The sequence below is a fragment of the Phyllobates terribilis genome, unplaced genomic scaffold (genome assembly GCF_046119375.1).
Source record: "Phyllobates terribilis strain yellow unplaced genomic scaffold, ASM4611937v1 Scaffold_12__6_contigs__length_324123572, whole genome shotgun sequence".
NCBI classification, from domain to species: domain Eukaryota; kingdom Metazoa; phylum Chordata; class Amphibia; order Anura; family Dendrobatidae; genus Phyllobates; species Phyllobates terribilis.
In genome coordinates this window covers 149,350,772-149,377,253 of record NW_027362772.1, presented here as the reverse complement: position 1 = coordinate 149,377,253, position 26,482 = coordinate 149,350,772, and the positions used below count along the sequence as shown (strand labels likewise).

Genomic DNA, 26,482 nt, shown 5'->3' with positions numbered 1-26,482 from the left:
GGAACCGCCGGCTTTCAGACAGGGACGTGCCCAGAGCGGCTACAGTTACCGCTCACAGACTGCTTACTATACAAATCCCGGTACAGAAGTGCTGCAGAATAAGCTATCAATCAAAGTGCCAGGTCAGGCGTACATTATAGTGAGCTATGCTTTGAGCGGTGAATGTAACCGCTCCATGCACACCTCCATGACTGAAAGCCGGCGGCTCATGGGGAGGAGCCAAGTTCATTTTCTCCCTGTAGCCGCACTTTCAGTAAGTTGGTCAGGCAGCATTGTAACGCTATTGACCTGCTGATTGACCCTACTGTATATCTGCAGGTAAATGGGCTACACAGAGTACATATGACTATTAATATAATGTATTTTAATACCTAGCATACCACCATACCGCTGCACGACCAGCTCTACCCTCACCTACTGTGTCCTCACCCATCCCTCGTAGATTGTGAGCCCTCGCGGGCAGGGTCCTCTCTCCTCCTGTACCAGTCGCTGTCACATTTTTGTTCAAGAATACTGTAAGTGTTTTTGCTATGTATACCCCTTTTTCACATGTAAAGTGCCATGGAATAAATGGCGCTATAATAATAAATAATAATAATAATACCTAATAATCCTTATTTTACACTATGCTTTCTATGGTTAGTCAGCTAGGATACCACATTGGGCAATGATAAGGTCAGGAAATAAACTCAATCTAAAACTAACACTTTTATTCCTTTTCTAACTGTTATTGGTAAAGTCCATTTTTTTAAAATAAATAATAATATGTGATAATAAAGACAATGTTAAGACAAGAAAATAAAAATAACAAGTAAGTAAACATTTTTTGGAACATGAAATTTTATGACCTTATAGTAGTGTGATCCTACAATTTCCTGGAATACAAATGTGAAAGCTATGAAATCAGCTGGCATCGCTTAATTGGTGATTAAACTAAAGTAAGTCATAACACAGTGAATAAATAGGGGAAAACCTAATGTCACGCCGGGAAAAAATACAGCAACGACACTCCGCAGGGAGCCTATTAATTTAAAGGTAAATAAGGAATCATTACTCACTGGGGAAGCTGTAAATGAAAAAAAGCATGTACTGGCATGCATTAGGACTTATTTATAAAGTGGATGCAAAAAAGGCCAATGTTTTCTTGTACTTTCACATATACCTCATTCATTGTTCGGATTTCTGCTCACCTCTGCTATTGAATTGCTTCGCTTACTATTGTAAGTACATTTTGGTAGAAGTAATGTCGTGAGAAAAATCTCACTAGTAGAGATTAGAAGAAAAAATATCATGTTGTGATATACAGAGTACATAAAAATAGTGGTGCAGCTATAGAAATCTCCTTCTGGTCCAGCGATCATGTGATTACCAGGTGCCGGGGGAGGGCAGGAGCTGCTAGATCCTAACAAATCCGGATTAGCTCATTAGTTTAAGCAGGAGGTTGTCTTTGCCTGTACCTGGGGCTAAAATGCTAGGCCTAGTTACAGGGGAAATAAGAAATAACTAAATGTCTCCTTCTGGCCACAACGATCATGTAATTGCCAGCTGCCGGGAAGGAGCAGGAGCTGCTGATTCCTCACAGATCAAGCTGAGCTCAGTAGCTAAAGCAGGAAACTCCATTTTCCCTGTAACTGGGACTAATATACTAGCCCCAGTTACAGGGGAAATAAGAATTAAATAAATGTATTTAAATGTTGAAAAGCTTCTCAAAATCATTTTATGACATTATGGGAAGTACAGTGTGTGAAATAAATGAAAAAATAAACAAAAAAGAACAGAAAAAAAGAAAGCTAATGCCAGTCTGAATAACTGTTTCCAGAACCACCCCCAATGAAAAGAAAAACCTACTGTATGTCCAATAAATAATAATAATTATTATAGGAAGGAGAACATAATTAAGGCCTCATTTAGATGTCAGTGATTTTTCTTATACGCCAAAAGCAGTCTGAATTTCAGTTTCTACAATTAAAGTTTGCTCAGTTTTTATCGTATGAAAAAGAAAAATGAAGCGGTTTCTCAAAATTTTTCTACCGGACAGTCACAAGGATAGCATCCAATTGAGGTCCGATTTTTTTCACAGACACTTAGACTTGCATTGGCGATTTTTATCCAAGAATCGGGTAAAGATCGGACATGTCTCTCTGATTTTGTGAGTACCACTCGGTCACAAGAATAAACGGACATGCGAACAGCCCCATAGGCTATGATAGAAACACGGCTAGCAGATGTATATGACAAAACTGACGTCTAAATGAGCCCTTGGTGGATCTTTGTGGCTATTTAAAAAAAATGTGAAAAACAAATTTGTGTTTCCTTTTTTTTGCATTTTCTGCTAATAGCAGCAAAAAAAAAAATAATAAAAAACATACTACGGCCGAGTATCCATAGGGAAGGGATCATGTTCTGCTTCACTATGTCACAATACATGTTGACATTCATGGTTCCCTCAATGAACTGTAGCTCCTCACAGATGGCAGCACTCATGCAGCCTCAAACCATGACACTCCCACCACCATGCTTGACTGTAGGCAAGACACATTTGTCTTTGTACTCCTCTCCTGGTTGCCACCACACACACTTGACACCATCTGAACCAAATAAGTTTATCTTGGTCTCATCAGACCACAGGACATAGTTGCAATAATCCATGTCCTTAGACTACTTGTCTTCAGACCAATTTGAAGCAGTTTTTCGGCGTATGATCTTGGCACTGACAGGCGGACCCACGACCCCGTAACCTCCGCAGCAATGCTGGCAAGTCTCATACGTCTATTTTGACCTCATCTACATTCGCAGTTTATCAATTTACTCTGTTGGCCACCATTATAGAAGATAAGACGACTTGAATTACCTCTTCTTTTTCAGCAGACTGGAGATCCTGCCACTCCTCGATAACATGAGCCAGGTCCACAGTGTTCATGTGTACTCGGGCCTCACCAATGGCATCATGTTTAGAGAATCGGTCAAAGTCATATACGGACATCACTAAGGTCTTTCCTCCGAGTTCTGCATAAGGAATCTGGACAAAAGATAAAACCATAAAATGGAGAGTGATGTCTGCAAAATTATTAGACAAAAGAAATATAACTGGGCGGAAAAAAGAAATCAAAATAGCATCCAGAATAATGAGTTCATGGTCTGCTTAGGAGCCATCTGCATAGGAAACACACCATCTGCTGGGTAACGCAGAAGGGAGTATGTGAAGAGATTCAAGGACAGCCATAGATGATACCACTCAACAGTTCTGTGCTCGAGACCCCATTGACAGAGGAACTCCATCATGTACTCGATTGTATCCATGTATTTCTTAAAATGAGACACTATGAAAAAGGTAAAACTTTCAGTTATTGTCTTAAAGGGGTTGTCTAGTAGTACTTAGAATAGGTCATCAATATCAGATGGATGGGGGTGAAACACCTAGCACCCCCGCTGTTCTTGATGGTGAAACTACACAGCTCCATCAACTGTATAGCTGCCGCAGCGGGGTACTTAAGATCCACCCATATTTAAATGAGTAGGCGTGTATCTGCAGTACCCAGCTATGGCCACTGTGCAGTTGAGGGCGCTATTTAGTTCCGTTCTGCAATTGATAATATCCAGCTGCTGATTGATGTTGGTGCCGGGTGTTGCACCTCCTCCAATCTGATTTTGCTGACCTATTCTTAGGGCTCACTCACACCCCCATATTATCGGATTAGTGTGTGATCCGAGAAAACATTGGATCACACTTGAACCAATGTTACTCTGTGGGGCCGTGCATATATCCGATTTTTTCCTCACACAGAGCCTGTCCACGGAAAAAATCGCAGCATGCCTGAGTTTGATCTGGTTTTCCGATCACACTTGGCCATGCAAGTCAATAAGTGCGTGGGAAACATCAGACTGCTCTCGGGTGACATCTGAGTGCAGTTGGATTTCCGCGCACTCACAGAATGGAGAAGGTGGAGACATTTTTTTCTCCATCTTCTCCTCATCTGAGAGAATCGATTCACTACGATCACACTCTGATTATTCTGGATGAGAGTAGTGATGAGCGCAAGTGCTCGTTACTCGAGTTTGACTGGGGTGGTCGGGTATGCACAGAGTATCGCAGGTGCTCAAGTGACATTTTCGAGTCCCCGTGTCCGCATGTTTCGCAGCTGTTAGTCAACCACAAAACATGCGGGGATTGCCTGACAAAAACGGGCAATCCCCGTATGTTTTGTGGCTGTCTAGCGACAGACCCGGGGATGGTGGGTAAAGCACATGTTTTTTTTTTATTTATCTGTGGGCCTACCCCCCTTGTTTATTTCTCTGAAACCTTATATACTTTTTTGTCTTAATTGTTTTTAGTTACATCCTATAAAATTGATTTGTATTTTGTGTCTGTGTGAGTGGTTTTGTGAATATTTATATGGACATGTAACTCTTTTAAAGACAAGTCCAGCAATACCAAGGTCAGTCCATTTCACTGTTCCTTAAAATACAGCATTTTGAATTAATATGCAAATTAGGCTGTAGATCTGATGCCTCTGTCACTCCAGATCTATTCCCCACCCAGCACCGCCTCCTCTTGCTTAACTGACAGCATCTATGTTATGTGACTTCAGCTCAAGGAGTTGGCAGTCAATCAATGGGGATCGGGGAATAGAGCTGGAGTGACAGAGGCTTCAGATCTCCCATAGTCCTTCGGACTCATTTACACATCAATTTAAACGCTGACTTCTCAGTAACGGAGGAACAGATTGGTCATGTAAAGGTTTTGCTGGATTTATCTTTGAAAGAGATACATGTGCATATGAATAGTTTGGAACATGAAATCCCACTGACAGATTCCCTTTAAGATGACACCAGTGTTTTAAAGGGCACACGATAGGTGAGGGGCCCTAGTTTCTGACTATATTTGCTCCTTTTTTACGTGCATCCTTTGCATAAATTATCTTTTTGCACCAAAAATAATGAATTTTTGACACTTGCTTGATACTTGTCTGAGCTGTATTTACATTTTTAACTCATTTTTTAAAGTTCAGTTTGGTTCTAGAACAAAAATGTGGCACTATGTAGACCAGAACAGACTTTTTAAACTGAGACTATAAAGTAAGAAGGCCTTCTAATGGAATATGGTGCAAGTGCCGATGCGCCAAATTCATATTGTGCCGTGTGCCACGATAATAATTCTTACACAATTAGAACCACCATCACACAGATTTAGCAGGCACAACAAAGACACAAATAGTATTTTGATGTGTCTGGTTGTTATGTCATAAAAATGGTTTGGTGGAAACTACCTCCTGAAACCTATACAACCCAACCAGATCTAAGTGATAGACACAGCTTGTCCATGTGTTACACGCAGAGCTAATAATGGGAAGACATTTCTAAGATGCACTTAGTAAAAAAAAATTAAACAATCACAGAAAAACTGTTTCAATTTTTAATTCACATGAATAGTTATGCTAACTGGAGATGGTACGAACTGATTTGCAGTACCCGTCCAATAGCCACGTCAGTAATCTGTAGCTGCCAGACGGGAGCCCTGAGAACTGCCTCCTACGTGCCAGCATCTCCAGCTCCTCTTTTAACCATCCATTCTTGAGCAACATCACATATGCATTACACCACAACAATGACGTCACGCCAGGCTGGCTACAGTGGCTTGTAAATTACTGTTATTGTGAACAGTTAAGCAAGTTGAAAATGAAATGATCTCTAAAAGGCCTAAAATTAAAGATGACACATTTCCTTTGTATTTTAGGCAAAAAAAATAAATAATAAAAAATAATAATAATATATATATATATTTATTGTCATTTTTTGCATTTTAAAAACTGCAAAAAAGGAAAATGGTCCAATGCAAAAGTTTGGGCACCCTTGGAGATTTGTGTGCTCAGATAGCTTTGACAAAGGTTTCGGACCTTAATTAGCCTGTTAGGGTTATGGCTTGTTCACCATCATCATTAGGAAAGGCCAGATGATGCAAATTTCCCAGCTTTATAAAAACCCAGCCTTCTTTAACCTTGTACCAAAAAACAGCAACCATGGGTTCTTCTAAGCTGCTGCCTAGCTCTCTGAAAATGAAAATGGTGGAGGCTCACAAAGCAGGAGAAGGCTATAAGAAGATAGCAAAACGTTTTCAAGTTGCCCTTTCTTCAGTTCAAAATGTAATTAAGAAATGGCAGTTAACAGGAACAGTGGAGGTCAAGATAAGGTCTGGAAGACCAAGCAAAACTTCAGTGAAAGCTGCTCGTAGGATTGTCACAGATACAAATCGGAACCCCCACTTGACTGCAATAGACCTTCAGAAAGATTTAGGAGACTCTGGAGTTGAGGTACATTGTGCTACAGAGACACTTGCATAAATACGGCCTTCATGGAAGAGTCATCAGAAGAAAACCTCCCCTGCAAAAGAACATCTAAACAAGCCTGATGTATTTTGGAAACAAGTCCTGTGGACTGATGAGGTTAAAATAGAATTCTTTGGTCACAATGATCAAAGGTATGTGTAAAGAAGAAAGAGCACAGAATTTCAGGAAAAGAACATCTCACCAGCCATTAAGCATGGGGGTGGATCAATCATGCTTTGGGGTTATGTTGCAGACAATGGAACGGGAAACATTTTATGGGTAGAGGGAAGAATGGATTCAATGAAATTTCAACAAATTCTTGATGCAAACATAACACCATCAGTAAAAAAGCTGAAGTTGAAAAGAGGATGACTTCTACAAATGGATAGTGATGATCCTAAATACATGTCAAAATCCAAAATAGACGACCTCAAAAGGTGCAAGCTGAAGGTTTTACAATGGCCCTCACAGTCCCATGATCTGAACATTATTGAAAATCTGTGGCTAGACCTCAAAATAGCAATACATGCAAGACGACCCAGGAATCTCACAGAACTGGAAGAATTTTCCAAGAAAGAATGGATGAAAACCCCTCAAACTGAAAGACTCTTGTCTGGCTACAAAAAGCGTGTACAAGTTTTGATACTTGCAAAAGAGGGTGCTACTAGGTACTTTTGCATTGGCCCATTTTCCTTTTTGTAGTTTTTAAAATGTAAAAAATGACAATATATATATATATATATATATATATATATATATACACACAGTATATATACTGTATATATATATTGCTTAAAATACAAAGGAATTGTTTCATCTTTAACTTTAGGCCTTTTAGAGATCATTTCATCTTCAACTTGCTTAACTGTTCACAATAACAATAATTTGACCAGATGTGCCCAAACTTTTACATGCCACTGTATCAAGAGAAGAACAGTGGATTAAGGAAGTTAGGAGACAGTTCTCAGGGCTTCCATCTAGCGGCCACAGATTACTGACATAGCTGCTGGATCAGGTCCTGAGAATGAATTTGCACCATATTGACTACAGACATATCAAAATATAGCAGACTTCACAAGACATTGTGATATGTGTATCCTCAACTCTTGGATGAAATCTTGAGTATAATTGTGTTCCCTTGGCTATATTTTAAGGATTGCATATTTTCTATAATATCAGATCAACTTTTACCTTAAAGGTGAAGGACTCATTGAAGGTTGGATTAAGAGTCTTGCGATGAACTTTTGTTTCATGCTTCTTCTTTTTGTCTGGAAGGAGAAATACTTTGACGTAGGGATCAGAAGTTCCACCAATATCCAAAGCTGGGAGGTCTGCAGCTTGTATGATTCCCACAACCAGCTAAACAAATAAGCAAAGAAAATACAAAACTCAGATCAATGTCTGTGCTACATTGTCTCAACCAGTGGTTCAGCAACATAGGTGCAAAGCTGACTGGTGGAATTAGTACAAAGGGGTTGTCCAGTGAAAACAAGTTATTGCCTTTCTACGGGATTGGTGATAACTTACTGATTGGTGGGGGTCTCACACCGATTGGCATAAGAGCCAATTTTTTATCACCCCAAGGAGTACAAGTGGCAAGTCAGAGTCCCGATCATCACTATATTCATTCTCTATGAGACAGCTAGAAAAATCCGAGTCCAGCCCTTGGCAGCCCCATAGGAAATTAATGGAGTGGCGGTCTAAGATGTGCACTCCCGCTCCATTCTAATGGGGATAAAAATGCGTCATTGTGACGATCATTGTGGGTCCCAGCCGGCTGACCCCCACCGATCAATAGGTTATCACCCATCCATCGGAGCACATAGCCTTAGAATTCATAAATGCCCCTTGTTAAGTTTATATTATCGTAAATGTAATTGATCATTAATCGTCTCTAGATATATTTTTATATAGTAATTACATCACTTTTCAAACATTGATATATGAATATAGATCTAGGGAAACAGCACTGGTGTACCCTTAGCATTGTCACTGAAGATAATTTATCCTCACCTGTCCAGTTTGGAAGTCATAGTCCAGGGAATACTGCAGCTTTCCTAACTTCTCCTGTGGCTTCTCTTCTCGTTCTTCTAATAAAGAGGGGTCTAGGTCTTCAACATCTGGTTGCACCTACACAAAAAACATAAATCTTAATTATTTGGTTTTACCAAATTCTGTTTTTACATAAATATATATATTTTTTTCACGGACGGCAAGCAGAGAAATTGCAAATGATGAGGAAAAATATAAAAAAATTACTGAAAAATGTGAGGTAGTGTTTTGACACGGTGATGTAGCTGCATTCATTAGTGAACACATTTTTAGTTGATCGTTTGTTTGCTGGCCACGTTTACACAGGGCAATAATTTGGAACTATAATTTGGCCAATCATTGCCCTGTGTAAGGAGCTTTATGAGATTAGTCTTGATCATTGAAGCGCTTTTGACCACCTGCCACCTCGGGAATCTGGTGGCGTTTGGTGACAGCTTCCTCTTTCTGCCATGTCCATGTGACAGAAAGTTTGGAAATACTCCTAAAAGCTGTGATGCGTTGGCACAGCCTTCACTTTCTCCCTGCATTGTTTGCCCCCTTGGTAATGTGTTTAAAGGGACAGGTTTAGTTCATTAGCTAAGCCTACCCCATTCCCCATTATGGCTGATGCTGAAAGAGCTGTCATCAGCACCCAGAAAGGTGGAGGAAGCTTACAGCCTACAGGAGAAGATAAGAATGTCCAAGACCATCAGTGAGTGAAATTAAGCCATCTGTAAAGTATTGAAAATGCCACGCGTTCCAAATTATTATGCAAATGCTATTTTTCTCTGACTTTCCTAAATGGTTGATGCAAATGAGTCAGTTCAATGTTCAAATCATCAACCATTAGAGTATAAATCGCATTTTATTGGACAAACTTCCCAGTGATAACAGGATTTTTTTCAAAACTACAAAAGCTCAAAATGCGTTGTTCCAAATTATTCTGCACAACAGAGTTTCCAAACATTTTATAGGTTGTAAAGAACTGAAAATGGTCAGTTGTTGAATTTTCAGGATTGAGAGGCCACATTTACTGAAATCAAAAGCTTTCTCTATCACAAACATCTTAACAGGCCAAGTTAAATGTTAACATAGGACCCCTCTTTGATGTCACCTTCACAATTCTTTCATCCATTGAACTTGTGAGTTTTTAGATAGTTTCTGCTTGAATTTCTTTGCAGGGTGTCAGAATCCCAGAGCTGCTGTCGGATGTGAACGGCCTCCCACCCTCATAAATCTTTTGCTTGAGGATACTCCAAAAGTGTCTCAATAGGGTTGAGGTCAGGGGAGTACAGTGGCCACACTATGAGTTTCTCTCCTTTTATGCCAACAGCAGCAAAAGACTCAGAGGTTTCTTTGCAATATGAGATGGTGCATTGTCAGCATGAAGAAGATTTTTCTACGGATTCTTTTTGTAACATGAAAGACAGTGGTCAGGCAGAAACTCTATATATTTTGTCAAGGACATTTGTACACCTTCAGGGACCCTAATAAAGTCTACCAGCTCTCCCCATGAATCCAGCCCAAAACATGGCTCCTTACTGATGTTGCAGCCTTGTTGGAACATGGTGCATGGTGACCATCCACCAACCACCCACTACTCCATCCATCTGGACCATCCAGGGTTGCACACCACTCAGCGGTAAACAAGACTGTTTTAAAATAAGTCTTCATGTATGTCTGGGCACACTGCAACTGTTTCTGCTTGTGAGCACTTTTTAGGTATGGCCAAATAGTAGGTTTATACACAACTGCAAGCATCTGGAAGATCCTACACCATGAGGTTCGTGGGACTTCAGAGATACCAGCAGCTTTAAATATCTCTTTGCTGCTTTGTAATTCTATTTTAGTGGCTGCTCTCTCAATCTGATGAATTTGTCTGGCAGAAATCCTCCTCATTATGCCTTTATCTGCACAAACCCATCTGTGCTCTGTATCAGCCACAAATCTCTTCACAGTACGATGATCATGCTACAGTTTTCGTGAAATATCTAATGTTTTCATGGCTTGTCCAAGGCACTGCACCAGAGGGATCCTTTTACTTTCCCATATTGCTTGAAAAATGTGACTACTTAATGTGGAACGTCCTTCTTAAGTAATTTTCTTTTAATTGGGCTCATCTGGCAAACTAATTATTGCAGGAGTTTGAGATTGATTTCAGTGATCCAAAGAGCCCAAAGACACAAACCATCCATGAGTTTATTGGAAAAGCAAAAATTCACATCTTTATGACACTTAAATCCAATTTGCATAAGAATTTGGAATACGGTGTTAGAGTAGTAGGTTTCTTTATTTTAGGTTTAACACATAAAAATGCATGGGGCTACACTGTGACCCTAATTTCACAAGGTGGTTTCCATGTTATGATGGATTTTAACAGATTCTTGAAAAAATTGTAGGAAAAGGGTTAAATACTGAACTTATTGAGGAGCAAGCAAATGTGAATAAAACCTTCAGCTAAGAGTCCTCATTAACCTTTTAACTGTTTATTCTGCAGATAGCGCAGATTAGAGGGAGCTAAGTCCTGGGTCATATGACATAAGGCAATTAAGTGATTAAGTAAAGCGCATTTCCCACTGCCAGATTATTGCCTGCAGTATGCTCTTCTTTGTGGCAAATAATCGTCTCAGAAAAGTTTTACGTAAGAAAAACACAAACCAGAAAGGAAAATGAGACACCCTGAGATGACAGGTAGAGGTGACGACAAAGGGAAAGGCAGCCAAAATCACAAGTGACTAATAAGCATCCATTGTATAAGTAGCATTGTTCTTAGAAATTCTCAACAATGAAAGAAAACTGGTAAAAACAAGATAGAAGAGGACAAAAGATAATTTCATTTCCAAACAGAAGCAATTGCCGATCCCTCCTGCGAAATGAAGTGTCAAGGAACAGTATGATGTCTGGCAAGAAACATTCAGATTTCACAGCCAAAAAGCATTTAATTTCAGTAGAGCGGGTGGCAGACAGAGGAAAAAAATTACTTTGCATTGTTTTGGTGATAACGGCTTTCTTGGATACCTTGAAAAGTTATTTATTCCTTACCTAATAAAGCTGTGAAGATTTACTACAGAATGGAAAACTTTACGTCACAGATTTGTGGTTGGAGGTGGTTGGATTAAAATATTAGTGGAAAAGTTTATAGTTTTTCTAGGCCATATTTAGGTTGGATTTTTATGTAGATGCCAATGATTTGCGTTGCACATTTGGTGCCCAAAAAACACTGTAAGTTTCCTAAATAACACCGCCCAATCAGCAATCGGCTACATCCTGTGCCGCTGCCCTTCTATAGGTTTCGGCATCAAGTGTTGTATTGTTGATGCATGGTACGGCACAGGTCACAAACCCCCTAAGGTTGTATCCGACTATAATTTGTCAAAAAAAAACGCAGTCGAGCTGCTGCAAAGCTAGATCAAGATCTCTTCTGTCTGAGTAAGGAGTCAATTATTTTTTTCCAATTGTATATGTAGCACCCCGAGGGCTCGGCTGCTACAGGGGTATTGCACCTCAAACCAGAGGTGTGATATTCCACTCCCGGGTAAGGATGGAGTGTGGACCAGGACTCGTTAGGCTGCATGCACCACACACACCCCATTTCCGAGGGACAGCTCAACGGTGCTCCCACAGAAGTGCAGGCACGACAGCTTCTGTCCCTGGCTGGAGTGGGGAGGGGGGAGGAAAACCCAGTGGTGTAGGGGCAGATAGGGGTGGGTCTCTGGGCATAGGCAGGAGCCCATTGGTTGCTAGTCACCTGGGCTCGGGTGGTAGAGGGAGGTATAAAAGGTGGGCACCATCTTAGAACAGTGTTCAGTCCGGAGAGTGAGTTCAGTCTGAGAGAGGAAGTGACAGAGCAGGGCCTTTGTGGAGCTCTGCTCCGGAGGCGGGCCTAGCCTGTGAGGCCAGAGCCAGCAGAGAAGAAAGGAACAGCAAAGGAAGTGAGAAAGGAAACAGGGAACTGGAACACAGAGAAAGGCCCAGAGACACGAAGGCAGAAGGAAACCCAAAGGCCCAGGAGATTGCGGGTGAAGGGTTGGCAGAGCAGGGTACCGGGACCCAAATTGGTGGAGGCAACAGATTCCTCAGCCAAAGACCGGAGGTTGTGACCACATCTTGGTGCGACCCCTCGCTACATCCACCAGGAAAGCATACCATATAGGGTCAGGGAAACCGGAGATAGGTTTCGCCAATAGAAGGCCCGAGGAAGCTGGACAAAGGTGGGTCACTGGTGAGGACGGCCAGAGAAGGGAAGAGAAAGGAGCCCTGTGCCACGCTCTGGAATTGCCTGGGAGTTGGTCGAGTCCCCTGCCTGGTGGACGCAGCACGGCTTGGGCAGTCATCGCCTGCAGGATTGACACGAATAACAACTGTGAGTAAAGCATTGGAAACTGTAACCCCACGTCTCTGTGTTTTATCGCTGCACCAGTACCATCAGTACTGGGACGCTCACACCATCACTCCCATCATCCATACTAGCAGCCCTGAGGCTATACTCCTCTCGTGGGGAGTTATCCCATACTTGGCTGCGCTTGCAACATCAGCCTCAGCGGCCTGCAGCGCAGCGGCGGTCCCCACTGACCGCTATCCACGGGTGGCGTAGTCGGACATTTGTTATTACACTAAGACTGCCAATGGTTTGACCACCCTGAGCCACGGACCGGGTCGCCGCCACACTGAGACTACCACCCCCAGCATCCCACCAGAGGCCCGGTTCCGGGTTCCCCACGCGGCCCAGGGGGTGAGTCATATACAATTCATCGGCTCCATTTTATATCATGTGTCAGGTGGTGGACCGCCTCGTGCTACTAGCATGCTCGGTGTAAGATAAACTAGGAAGCAACTGATCACTCATTCTTTACCGTTGCTCTGATTGACATCCTCTACAGATGGCTTGAAGATCGAGTAGAGATTTGTAGTGCTGTTCCAATGTGAGAGATTTTTGTTTTTTAACAACCTTCGGCTCAAGGATGACTGATCTTATGGAAGCCTAGATAGATCCACCAGGGTCTTCTCTGCTGTTATCTTGATAGTATTAAGCCATCAGGTTGCTGGTCTTCCTCTTCGCTTTGTTCCTTCTATTCTTCCAACCATGATGTCCTTAGAGCAGTGATTGCTCTCTTTGTATGATGTGTACAAAGTAGGCAAGTCGTAGCTTGGTGATCCTTGCTTCCAGTGACATGTCTGTCTTGATTTGTTTCAAAATTGATTTGTTTATTCTTCTTGCCATCCATGGTATTGATAATATCCTTCTCCAGCACCACATTTCGAAGGTGCCAATTCTTCTGTCTTATTTCTTTATTGTCCAGGTTTCACATTTGTAGGTTACCACAGAAAAGACCAAACAATGTACAAGCCGTGTTTTCGTCTCCTGTAAAATGTTCCTCTATTTGAAGACTTTGTCCAGTGATTTCATTGTTGATTTGCTTATAGCTATTCTCCTATTGACTTCTGGTGTCATCTCTGCATGTTGACTGATCATTGATCTGAGTAGGTTGAGGTCGTTTACAACTTCCAGTTAGTCGCCGTCCATCAAATGTGTCCCGGTTGTACCTGCCAGTAGTCAATATCTTTGTCTTTTTTGTGTTGAGTAGCAGTCCCATGTTCAAGGTTTCCATCTTGACACTCGGTAGTGGGTCCTTCATTCCATCTTAGAGACATAATTAGCTGAGGTCTGGATAGTAGAAATTCTTGCAGAATGAGTAGCAGGATTAGGCTCAAGACAACAAGTACTGCACAGAAATGATCTTAGGAATCAATGTGAAGCAAAGAAACTGTACCAAAAAAGGAACCAATTTTGTAGACACATTGGAGGGTTCCAGGCAGCCTTAATTTTCCCCATAAATCACGTTTATCATTTATCCCTAGAATTGGAGTATGGAGCCCTGTTCCTTCTCAAGGCACGTACCCTGCTGCTTCAAGGAAGAAGTAGAGATAGCCAAGTGCAGCACTCAGTTGTTACCATTACCACCATAGACAATTAATGGCGTAGCATTGCTCATGTTCAACTGCCATTGTATTCAAGCTGCACTTTGAATTAAGGAGGAACAAGGTGAATCATCTACAAAAGAGCTATCAACTTTTACCGCAGCTGCTTCCACCAACCATGAGCATTCTCTTTCTTAATATAAAACGTCAAAGTACTGAAGCACTATAGTACAAGAACTATATACAGTCACTTAACAGTGGGTGACAGCAAGGACAGCACATCACTCATAGATATGTGTTCTATGTACAAGGTTATTAGTCTAATTGTACAATGGGGCTTTTAGCATACTAATCATAATGGTCGCTACGATTGTATTTTTAATACTTTTAATATGGTGCTTATAACTAGATCAAGGCCTGTCCGTAGGGGACACACAAGTTGCATCACCTGTTCTTGGTCAAGAAATGGCCACAGATAATGTATCTGCCCAAGGTTTTTTATCAAAAGTGATTTGCAGGGTCACCAAGTGCTGAGGATCATAGTGTCTAAAAGTCTCCAATGCACTGCTGGCTTCAGAATTGCAGAGTCCAAATCTCCTTTGACAGATCAACACAAAAACTGAATACTTATGGCATAGGTTTCCATGGTTGAGCAGCTGCATGTAGCCTTACATCACCCAGCGTTGGATGGAGTGGTGTAAAGCCATCACCACTGGACTCTAGAGGAAACTCGGTTTGTTGAGTGATGGATCAAACGTCTCTATCTGGTGTCTGATGGTCTGATGGACAAAACTTGGTTTGGTGAATGCCAAGAGAACGTTACCTTCCTGACTGCATTGTGCTCAATGTAAAATTTGGTGGAGGAGCAATGATACTATGGACTTGTTTTTCAGGGTTCGGCCTTGGCCCCTATTTTCCAGTGCAGAGAAGTCTTAGTGCTTCAGTATACCAAATCATCGTGGACAATTGTAGCTTTCAACTTTGTGGGAACAGTTTGGAGAAATCTCTTTTTTGTTCCCCAGTGCACAAAGCAACGTTCATAAAGATATGGTTGGGGAGTTTGGTAGGAAAGAACTTGACTGGCCATAAGAGTTTGGATCTCAAATCCATCCAACACCTTGAACTAGAATGAGATTTTATGCTCTTCTGGATAAATGGGCAGAAATTCCCACAAACATTTCCAAAATTTTGTAGAAAGTCTTCCAAGGAGAATGGAAGCTGTTAAAGCTGCAAAGGATCCAACTCCATATTAATATTTACGGATTTACAATGGTATGTCATAAAAGCACCTGTAAGTATAATGTGGAGGTGTCACAATAGTTTTGTCTATATAATATATGACTCGTGTATAACATTTGCATCATAAAAATGAATAAAAAGATTTATCATAAGAGCAAACATTTCAAGTTGGGTACTGGACCATAAAAGTTGCAAATCAAATTTTAGCAGATTGTTGATTTTTGATTTAAGTAACTTATTGTGTCGCTGCTAGCCAAGCAGGGGTGCATTTACCTCAATTTATCTTTGATATTTGGCTGCAATAACGAGATATGCACTTATTTCTATGCATCATTCATAACAGGGGCAATGGATGGAACTGTGATGGAAATAATATACTGCAGTAGATTTCCTATAGACAAAAACTTGAAGTTTTAAGAGTGCTTTAGCCTATAATTGTAAGTCGTAAAGAACATCTTTTGATAACAGAGATTATTCTACACTATAATTCTCAACCCACAGTCCTTGCTGAAGGATTTGTCCTGAAATACTTTCCCATATTGAGCAGAAAGTAGTGTCGCTCCAATAGTGAATGTCAATATAGTTTAAAATGTTCAGAAACTTTCAAATCATTTTGTCTGATTCGTACTGTACGTCTCCAGAAATGCAATTGATTTTACTGATACTCTAAATGAGTTTACGGAATCAAACATTGATGACATTCCCCTATGGCCTTGACTGATATAGGACAGAGCCCTTAAGTCCCCATACACCTTAGATGGCTGTTGGCCGAACAATGGCTCTGGCAATCATTTGGCCGGTGGCTATCTTCACCGATTCTCCGATACAGGGGCATAAAAGCCAGATTGAAAGCACATTTTTTTTTTAGTCACATGAAACCTCAAAAATTAGCTCAAGTCTAGTGGGAAGATTGTGGGATGCCTCTTGTTCACCGATATGCCAGTTATCGCCACTTTTCGCAACCCGAGAGGGACCGCTCCCAAAGGCCATCATGGTGCAGAGCAATATGGCAATTGAGGCTAGATTGGAGGTCTATCCTCTTCAGTATTGATTCCTGCTTTATTCATGGATGCAATGATAGCTGGAGATTGGTCTTGAAACCATGTGGGCATCGCCATGAAAAGATTAGCATGAGAGAACGTCACATCACTCCTACTTCTAGTATTATGGAGTGGGTTGGCATAATATATGGTAGTTGGACCATTCTAGTCTTTATTACAGATACACTATCACTTTAGTGTTGCATTGCTTCATTCATGGAACCAGTAGTCCAACCATTTCTCCAAAGTATCAGCACAACAACTCCAGGCCGTATATAGCTTGTGCTGCTGTGAGCAGCTTCCATGACTAAAAGTGCTACCATGGCTGCAGCATCTCTGGACTTGTCTCCGATTGAGCACATCTGGGACATCATTGGTCAATGATTATGCTGAAGCTGCCAGCAGCAGATCTTGATCATTTGTCCAAGTGCAGTCAGCATGGCAGAACTTTCCTCAGACGACCATTAATAACCTCACTCATAGCAGCCAATGCTGTAAGTGCAGGGATTTTTGTGAGGCACTCATACTGGATACTGAGTAAATAAAGATGTTTTGATGTCCTGTTTCTTACACAGATGTGGATAACACAGCATGAAACTGAGTATGAGATCAATTGTACTGTCATGGCTCAGTTACGGGACTCGATCCGGTGACCTCTTGCTGCGTAGCCAGTTTTCCTCTCTGCTGAGCCACAGCCGATTCAGTCTCTATCCAACTGCTGATAGTTCTTTTGTCTTTCCTTGGTTTGCTTCTATTCAGGTGTTTCTCACTTCATTTGGTTCTGTTCTATCACTTCTTGGAAGAGGCTATTTTTTGCTGGCTTTACTTCAAGATAGAACGGTGTTTGGAGTTACAGCTCCTCAGCTAGGGATTATCTTGCCTGGTTAATCTAAGTTGCTTATCCTGTGGTTTGTTTGTGAGTCTTTGTCCCTAACACCTTTTCCTTTCTTTTACAGTTAGGGTTTGGAAGGTTTCCACGTATTCAATTCGTTTTTTTGGATCTTCTTATTTTCCTCTGACTTTCCTGTATGACTGTGTGAACACGTTCGTAGGCCTGTGCTTCATCCTTTGACTTATGTTTATTTCATTTTATAGTTATACTTTTTGTGTTACACATTATCTGTAGAGATGGAGCAGTTAAGGACACTCAGGGTCAGTCGACGTTGAGTTAGGGTGCGATTACGATTACTTAGGGTGTCTACCTCCGCGGTCAGGCAGTGACAAATCAGGGTCAGATTAGGGACTTTTCTAGTCTGAACAGGGACCTGTTGTGTGCAGGTGTTGCGTCTCTTCTCCTGGTTTATACATTACCCGTGTGAGCGTGTTGGCACGGTCATAACAATTACAATTACACTTTCCTTTCAATCAAATTGTAACGGGTCTGGGAGGCGGAACCTCTGAGCTACTATACAAGGGGGCGGCCCTTGTAAGGGAGCGGGTGGCGACCAGGAAAGACGGGCTGGAAGTCACAGCAGGAGAACGGGATAGTCTCTGAGTGAACGGGCTGGAGGTCACGGCAAGTGACCGAGGCAGTCTCTGGATGAACGGGCTGGTGATCACGGCAGGTGAACGGGACAGTCTCTGAGTGAACGGGCTGGAGGTCACGGTAAGTGACCAAGGCAGTCTCTGGATGAGCGGGCTGGTGGTCACGGCAAGTGACCGGGACAGTCTCTAGGTAAAGGGTTGGTACGACCTGTGGCGGCTGAAGATAGACGTGAGCTCCCAGGTGAGCAGGCGAGAGTCTCTGGATGAACGGGTGGTCACAGCACGTGACGGCGGAGCCTCCAGGTAGGCTAGCAGACAGGTAGCAGATGAGCGCTCCCAGGTGAGCGGGCAGGAGTCACTGGACAGGCAGGTGGTCACAGCACGTGACGGCGGAGCCTCCAGGTAGGCTAGCAGGCAGGTAGCAGATGTGCGCTCCCAGGTGAGCGGGCAAGCTGGTCCATAGACAGACTGACAGGAGTTTGGAAGGCAGACCGTCGGACCTCAGGCAAGCAGGCAGGTAGCTGATGTGCGCTCCCAGGTGAGCGGGCAGGCTGGTCCTTAGACAGACTGACAGGAATGGTAAGGCAGACCGTCGGACCTCAGACTAGCAGGCAGGTAACAAGTAATCAGGCAGGAATCTGGCAGGTAACTGGCAGGTATCTGGCAACGGGACCTGAGGGCTGAAGCACAGGTGAGACACTGGTGCAAACAACATTGCTCGGGCACCTCCATTTTGGAGGAGGTGCCTTATATATGGTGAAGTCCTCCGGCCATTAGCCGGGGACTCCTTAGGACGGCGCGCGCGGCCCCTTTAAGAGGGAGGGAGAGCGCGCGCGCGCGCCCTAAGCACAGTGGCCGGGAAGGAGCGCGCGCTGCCAGCAGAGCGGGAGAGGGACGCCGGGCACGGAGCAGAGCGGTGAGGGGAACAGCGTCCCTGCCTAGCAGAGGGCAGGGACGCCGGCGCTACACAAATCATGAGTGATTATACAATCGTTGGCTTACTTTTATTACCCAACATTACAAGGGTTCCCATTGTCCTTTTTATGCAATAGACGTGCTTGGAATTAATGTAATAGTAATAAAATGATTGGCTATAAAATAATGTACTGTCTCTTTATAACATGGCCCTGCTATTTGTTTTACTGGGAGACCATCAACAATCAGCTGGTCAAGGATCTCATTATTCTTATTATGTGTCTATATCTAGTACTTTGAGTGCACAAGGGTGAATGAACTATCAAGAAGTTTTGAACTGTGAAATCTTGTGCATGCACCATTCATGTCCGAAACTGCGCACAGTAGTCTTCTTTCCAAGAGCAAAGTCATTGTTATATACTGCACATTCGCCACCTACATATATTATGTAAGATACCCATGTCTTACTGGTGACAATGAGATGTTAAACTAGCAAACCAGGAGTAGTGAGGCAGATCAACTCTAGTGAGCCAATCTGACCTGTATAAAAAGGAATACGGAGCTAAATCATATGTATATGTATACATGATCAGAGCACTAAGAGATCTACACTACTGTTCAAAAGTTTGTGGCCACCCAGACAATTTTGTGTTTTCCAGGAAAACTCATACTTTTATTTATCAAATGAGTTGCAAAATGATTAGAAAATATAGTCCAGACATTGACAAGGTTAGAAATAATGATTTTTATTTGAAAGAATAATTTTCTCCTTCAAACTTTGCTTTCGTCAAAGACTGCTCCCTTTGCAGCAATTCCAGCATTGCAGACCTTTGGCATTCTAGCTGTTAATTTGCTGAGGTAATCTTGAGAAATTTCCCCCCATGCTTCCTGAAGCCCCTCCCACAAGTTGGATTGGCTTGATGGGCACTTTTTGCGTACGATATGGTCAAGTTGCTCCCACAACAGCTCAATGGGGTTGAGATCTGGTGACTGCGCTGGCCACTCCATTACAGATAGAATACCAGCTGCCTGCTTCTTCCCTAAATAGTTCATGCATAATTTGGAGGTGTGCTTTGGGTCATTGTCCTGTTGTAGGATGAAATTGACTCCAATCAAGCGCTGTCCACAGGGTATGGCATGGCGTTGCAAAATAGAGTGATAGCCTTCCTTATTCAAAATCCCATTTACCTTGTACAAATCTCCCACTTTACCAGCACCAAAGCAACCCCAGACTATCACATTACCTCCACCATGCTTGACAGATGGAGTCAGGCACTCTTCCAGCATCTTTTCAGTTGTTCTACGTCTCACAAATGTTCTCCTGTGTGATCCAAACACCTCAAACTTTGATTCGTCTGTCCATAAAACTTTTTTCCAATCTTCCTCTGTCCAATGTCTGTGTTCTTTTGCCCATATTAATCTTTTCCTTTTATTAGCCAGTCTCAGATATGGCTTTTTCTTTGCCATTTTACCCTGAAAGCCAGCATCCCGGAGTCACCTCTTCACTGTAGACATTGACACTGTCTTTTTGCGTGTATTATTTAATGAAGCTGCCAGTTGAGGAGCTGTGAGGCGTCGATTTCTCAAACTAGAGACTCTAATGTACTTGTCTTATTGCTCAGTTGTGCAGCGGGGCCTTCCACTTCTCTTTCTACTCTGGTTAGAGCCTGTTTGTGCTCTCCTCTGAAGGGAGTAGTACACAACGTTGTAGGAAATCTTCAGTTTCTTGGCAATGTCTTGCATGGAATAGCCTTCATTTCTAAGAACAAGAATAGACTGTCGAGTTTCACATGAAAGTTCTCTTTTTCTGGCCATTTTGAGAGTTTCATAGAACAAAAAATGTAATGCTCCAGATTCTCAACTAGCTCAAAGGAAGGTCAATTATATAGCTTCTCAAATCAGCCAAACCGTTTTCAGCTGGGCTAACATACTTGTGCAAGGGTTTTCTAGGGTTTTCTAAACATCCATTAGCCTTCTTACACAGTTAGCAAACACAATGTACCATTAAAACACTGGATGGTGGTTGTTGGAAATGAGCCTCTATACACCTATGTAGATATTGCAATAAAAACAAGATGTTTGTAGCTAGAATAGTCATTTACCACATTAACAATGTATAGAGTGTATTTCTGATTCATTTAATGTTAGCGTCATTGAAAAGAAAAGTGCTTTTCTTACAAAAATAATGACATTTCTAAATGACCCCAAACTTTTAAAAGGTAGTGTATATGATTGACCAGATATGACTGGCTGGTTTCTTTTTGAGGTTTTCTCTGGTGCTGCACCTCACCTCTCAACTGCACTTCACGGCAGTTTCTATACCATTACATATATTTCTTGGTAACTGTGCATTTTCTATCTTAGTTGTCAGTGCATTTACCGGTTAATCATACCTCCCAGGCGCCCATACTGATTCCCTTTGGTTCCCATGTTCTCTTTAGATTATAGGCTCGGGTCCCTTAGACGGTGTTTTTGTCTATACCTGTAATCTTTTCGAAAGCCTCTGTGTAAAATGTTGAAGCATTGTAAATGCAAGATGATAATAGTAATACAGAGCAGAGAGCACCTGTCCTACGACCACACAAGGCGATAATTGCATAGGCAGCAACCTGCAACTAGGATCCGGACAGCTGAATCCTTTGGCTCACATTATACCTACCAGCTTGCCAATTTATCACGGAATTTCCGAGTAAAGCATTGCTGCAGCTTTCACAACATATTGCCAATTTACTGCTGTCTAACAAATGGTGACAGTAATGAGACATCACAATGATAGATGAAAAGGAAGAAACAAAAACTCGCACTCCTTTGGGTATCATGGAGCAGAAGTCATCCAACTGGAGATAGCATCTGATAACACAATAAATGCTTCACTTCTTGCTCGGAAAATACCCTTTGCATGCAAGGAGTTTGGAAACACTCAGGATTGTCAGGCTGCCAGATTGAAGGGCTCGCACCTTAGCACAGAAACAATTATGACGTTCTGTACAATGGTCACTGCCCAACTCAAATGCTCATATACAGTGGGTACAGAAAGTATTCAAACCCCTTTAAATTTTTCACTCTTTGTTTCATTGCAGCCATTTGGTAAATTCTAAAAAGTTCATTTTTTTTCTCATTAAAGTACACTCTGCACCCCATCTTGACTGAAAAAAACAGAAATATAGACATTTTTGCAAATTTATTAAAAAAGGAAACTGAAATATCACATGGTTACAAGTATTCAGACCCTTTGCTCAGACACTCATATTTAAGTCACGTGCTGTCCATTTCCTTGTGATCCTCCTTGAGATGGTTCCACTCCTTCATTGGAGTCCAGCTATGTTTAATTAAACTGATTGAACTAGATTTGGAAAGGCACACACCTGTCTATATAAGACCTCACAGCTCACAGTGCATGTCAGACTAAATGAGAATCATGAGCTCAAAGGAACTGCCCAAGGAGCTCAGAGACAGAATTGTGGCAAGGCACAGATCTGGCCAAGGTTACAAAAGAATTTCTGCATTACTCAAGGTTCCTAAGAGCACAGTGAACTCCATAATCCTTAAATGGAAGAAATTTGGGACCACCAGAAGTCTTCCTAGACCTGGCCGTCCAGCCAAACTGAGAAATCATGAGAGAAGAGCCTTGGTGAGAGAGGTAAAGAAGATCACTGTGGCTGAGCTCCAGAGATGCAGTAGGGAGATGGGAGAAAGTTCCACAAAGTCAACTATCACTGCCGCCCTCCACCAGTCGGGCCTTTATGGCAAAGTGGCCCGATGGAATCGTCTCCTCAGTGCAAGACATATGAAAGCCTGCATAGAGTTTGCTCAAAAACACATGAAGGCTTCCCAGACTATGAGAAATAAGATTCTCTGGTCTCATGAGACGAAGATAGAACTTTTTGGTGATAATTCTAAGCGGTATGTGTGGAGAAAACTAGGCACTGCTCATCACCTGCCAAATACAATCCCAACAGTGAAACATGGTGGTGGCAGCATCATGCTATGGGGGTGTTTTTCAGCTGCAGGGACAGGACGACTGTTTGCAATTGAAGGAAACATGAATGCGGCCAAGTACAGAGATATCCTGGATGAAAACCTCTTCCAGAGGGCTCTGGACCTCAGACTTGGCCGAAGTTTCACCAACCAACAAGACAATGACCCTAAGCACACAGCTAAAATAACAAAGGAGTGGCTTCAGAACAACTCTGTGAACATTCTTGACTGGACCGGCAAGAGCCCTGACCTAAACCCAATTGAGCATCTCTGGAGAGACCTGAAAATGGCTGTCCACCAATGTTCACCATCCAACCTGATGGAACTGGAGAGGATCTGCAAGGAAGAATGGCAGAGGATCCCCAAATCCAGGTGTGAAAAACTTGTGGCATCATTCCCAAGAAGACTCATGACAGTACTAGCTCAAAAGGGGGCTTCTACTCAATACTGAGCAAAGGGTCTGAATACTTATGACCATGTGATATTTCAGTTTTTCTTTTTGAATAAGTTTGCAAATATTTCTACATTTCTGTTTTTTTCAGTCAAGATGGGGTGCAGAGTGTATTTTAATAGAAAAAAATGAACTTTATAGAATTTACCAAATGGCTGCAATGAAACAAAGAGTGAAAAATTTAAAGGGGTCTGAATACTTTCCGTACCCACTGTAGATCCAAAACAAGTGTAGAAGAATAGATACAGGATTTTTTGGTTAAGGTCAGATTATGAACACATTGAACCAAAGTTTCATTCTACGTGTTCCAAACATTCCAACATGACCGTGTACGGCCAACCCGGGTTCCATAGTTCCGTAATACCCCTCCCCATCTTACCGACCTCAAGTAGCTTAACAAATAAAAACACTGCACCTGTAATTTCTTTGGATAAATTTGGCCACAGCGGCCATTTTATTAACAAACAACATTAACATATAAACATTATTATTCAAATAAATAAATAAGAAGGGAGGGTTCTTGGAGTTAAAAATTAGATCTGGCATAACTAAACCGAAATCGAACCACCGTATTACCCTCAGCCGTCCATCACCAGCTCGAGGGCACCAAAAGCTCCCAGGGTAAAACCCCGTCCAGAGCCCCAAAAACCAAATGCCAGATCACCCCGCTTAATCAAGCCACTGCCTGTAAATTTCCAATAACTTTCCCACCGACACTTCTGTGCCAACTCCAAGAACCCCACCCCCCGCCAAGCCACTGCGACATACCTTCTTACACAACTTTACATAACACTTTTAATATAACCCATTATAATGCATAACATCAAATCCCCCTTTAATTCTTTCACGATAAACAACCACCCTTTTACCATTAATCACAAAATATACCAAAGGAAAACAAAAAAAAAAAGAGAGGGTGGGTGGGTGGGAACTTCTCTCAATGGCTTCTTCCCTGGACTGCCCGTTTTCCCGCACTTTTCCCTATTATACCTCTTCCCCCCTTTACCCCACCCCCATCCAAATGCCAGCCCCTCCAAACCTATACCCAATCCCGACCATTGGGATTTAAAAATTGCACCCTCCTGGCCAATCCCGGTCATGTGGGGCTTCCTTCTAGGTTCCCATGCCTCCAGCCCCCTTCTTGACCGTGTACGGCCAACCCGGGTTCCATAGTTCCGTAATACCCCTCCCCATCTTACCGACCTCAAGTAGCTTAACAAATAAAAACACTGCACCTGTAATTTCTTTGGATAAATTTGGCCACAGCGGCCATTTTATTAACAAACAACATTAACATATAAACATTATTATTCAAATAAATAAATAAGAAGGGAGGGTTCTTGGAGTTAAAAATTAGATCTGGCATAACTAAACCGAAATCGAACCACCGTATTACCCTCAGCCGTCCATCACCAGCTCGAGGGCACCAAAAGCTCCCAGGGTAAAACCCCGTCCAGAGCCCCCAAAACCAAATGCCAGATCACCCCGCTTAATCAAGCCACTGCCTGTAAATTTCCAATAACTTTCCCACCGACACTTCTGTGCCAACTCCAAGAACCCCACCCCCCGCCACAAACGAACAGCCCTGACCACCTCAGGCTCGTGAGCGCCCCAACACTGCCAAAGCCCTCTCAATCCCCTCCTGTATAGATAATGCCCATAAATCAATCCCAATATCGTTCAGGTGCACCCCATCCTTTGCCCAAAAATCACCAACCCCTGCCTCAAGATCAAGATGCCGAACACTTACACCCCCATTTCTACCAACAAAAGCTGCAATGGCTCTATTCAACTTTACTCTTGCCCTATTAATGCCCTTCACTGATCTGGCCTCCCTCCAATTTTTTCTCGGCACAATGTCAGACCAAACCGTCAACACCCCAGGAAAAGATGTCCATAACCTTAAAAAATCAATTCGAATATCCCTCATCAATTCCCTAACTGGCCGAACCCCCAAATCATTCCCCCCCATATGCACCACCAAAATGTCCGGCGCCCGGTCCAAACGAGCCGCCTTATGGAATTCAGGAAGCACCCTTCTCCATACCATCCCTCTAAAACCCAGCCACCGGACCACCACTTGCTCTCTGCTAAAACCCAATTGCCTACCGTTTGGCCTCACATCCGCCCGCAGCGCCCCCCAATGAACGAAAGAGTGTCCAAGAATCCAGACTAATAACGGGACGTCACCTGCAATAAGACAACCAAAGAATTGTATTCACTTCTGACCAGATAAAACATAAGCCTGCACACCTAATGCCGTACATAGGACAGATAACGATCTGAACTCCACCTCCCAATGCGTTTTATCACATCCTTTCCTAAACCCAAACCGTCCGCTTCTGACGCTGCACCGATTCTGAAAGAATGCGACCCGTACACCTCAGGACTAAGGCCCAACTCCCGGATCCCTTTTTTAAATACTGCAATAAATTGAAAACGTGACAGAAACTCTCCGTTTTTATGACACAATAATGGGCCCTTACGTCCCGACCAAACCTGCCAGTAAGCCATTAAACATCTCCTAGGACACATAAACGATCCATCAACTTCCCCCAATACCACTAGCTTGCCTCTGCCCAATTGATCCGTCTTCGCCCTCCTAATCCAAAATTCGATGCCCCCTTTCCGACCGTTCACATCCTCGGCAAACAAACCCCCAACCTTATTCCTACTTGGTGCCACCAACTCACCTAATCTTAGAGCGCCAAAGAACGCCAATGAAAAGGCCAACCTAAACAGTGTGGCTTCAAAAACTGAACAACAAATCTTATCCAACGCTAAACCCAACCGCTCTAAAATACTAAAAGTCACCGGTCTTCGTTTATCTAACACCTTACCGCCTCTCCTAAAGCCCCTAAGTGCTTGCTTCACTAAAAACGATTTTGTAACGTCTTTTAACCCCTGTAATCTAAAAGCGAATGCCAATCCTGCTACAAATTTACTAACTTTTGACACAGACCATCCAATCTCTGCTGCCCTTCCCACAAGAAACAGCACCGCCATCTCTCTATCTCCTTCACTTTCCACCACACCCCACTCCAGAATCCAACTTCGCCATACTCGCCACGATGCCTCGTATGATGCCCAGGTCTGCCTCG

General features: G+C 42.6%; 1 protein-coding gene across 4 annotated transcripts in view; it reads right to left on the bottom strand.

Moving 5' to 3' along the window:
• Positions 1–26,482, bottom strand: part of SYT5 (synaptotagmin 5) — a 432,097-nt gene that overhangs the window by 39,943 nt on the left and 365,672 nt on the right. For all 4 annotated transcript variants that reach the window (XM_073656362.1, XM_073656363.1, XM_073656364.1 and 1 more), the window contains exons 4-6: positions 8,337–8,453; positions 7,515–7,682; positions 2,852–3,019 (exon numbers count right to left, since the gene is read on the bottom strand). In XM_073656362.1, the coding sequence (XP_073512463.1) occupies positions 2,852–3,019; positions 7,515–7,682; positions 8,337–8,453 (453 nt within the window). The remainder of the gene's footprint in view (positions 1–2,851; positions 3,020–7,514; positions 7,683–8,336; positions 8,454–26,482) is intronic.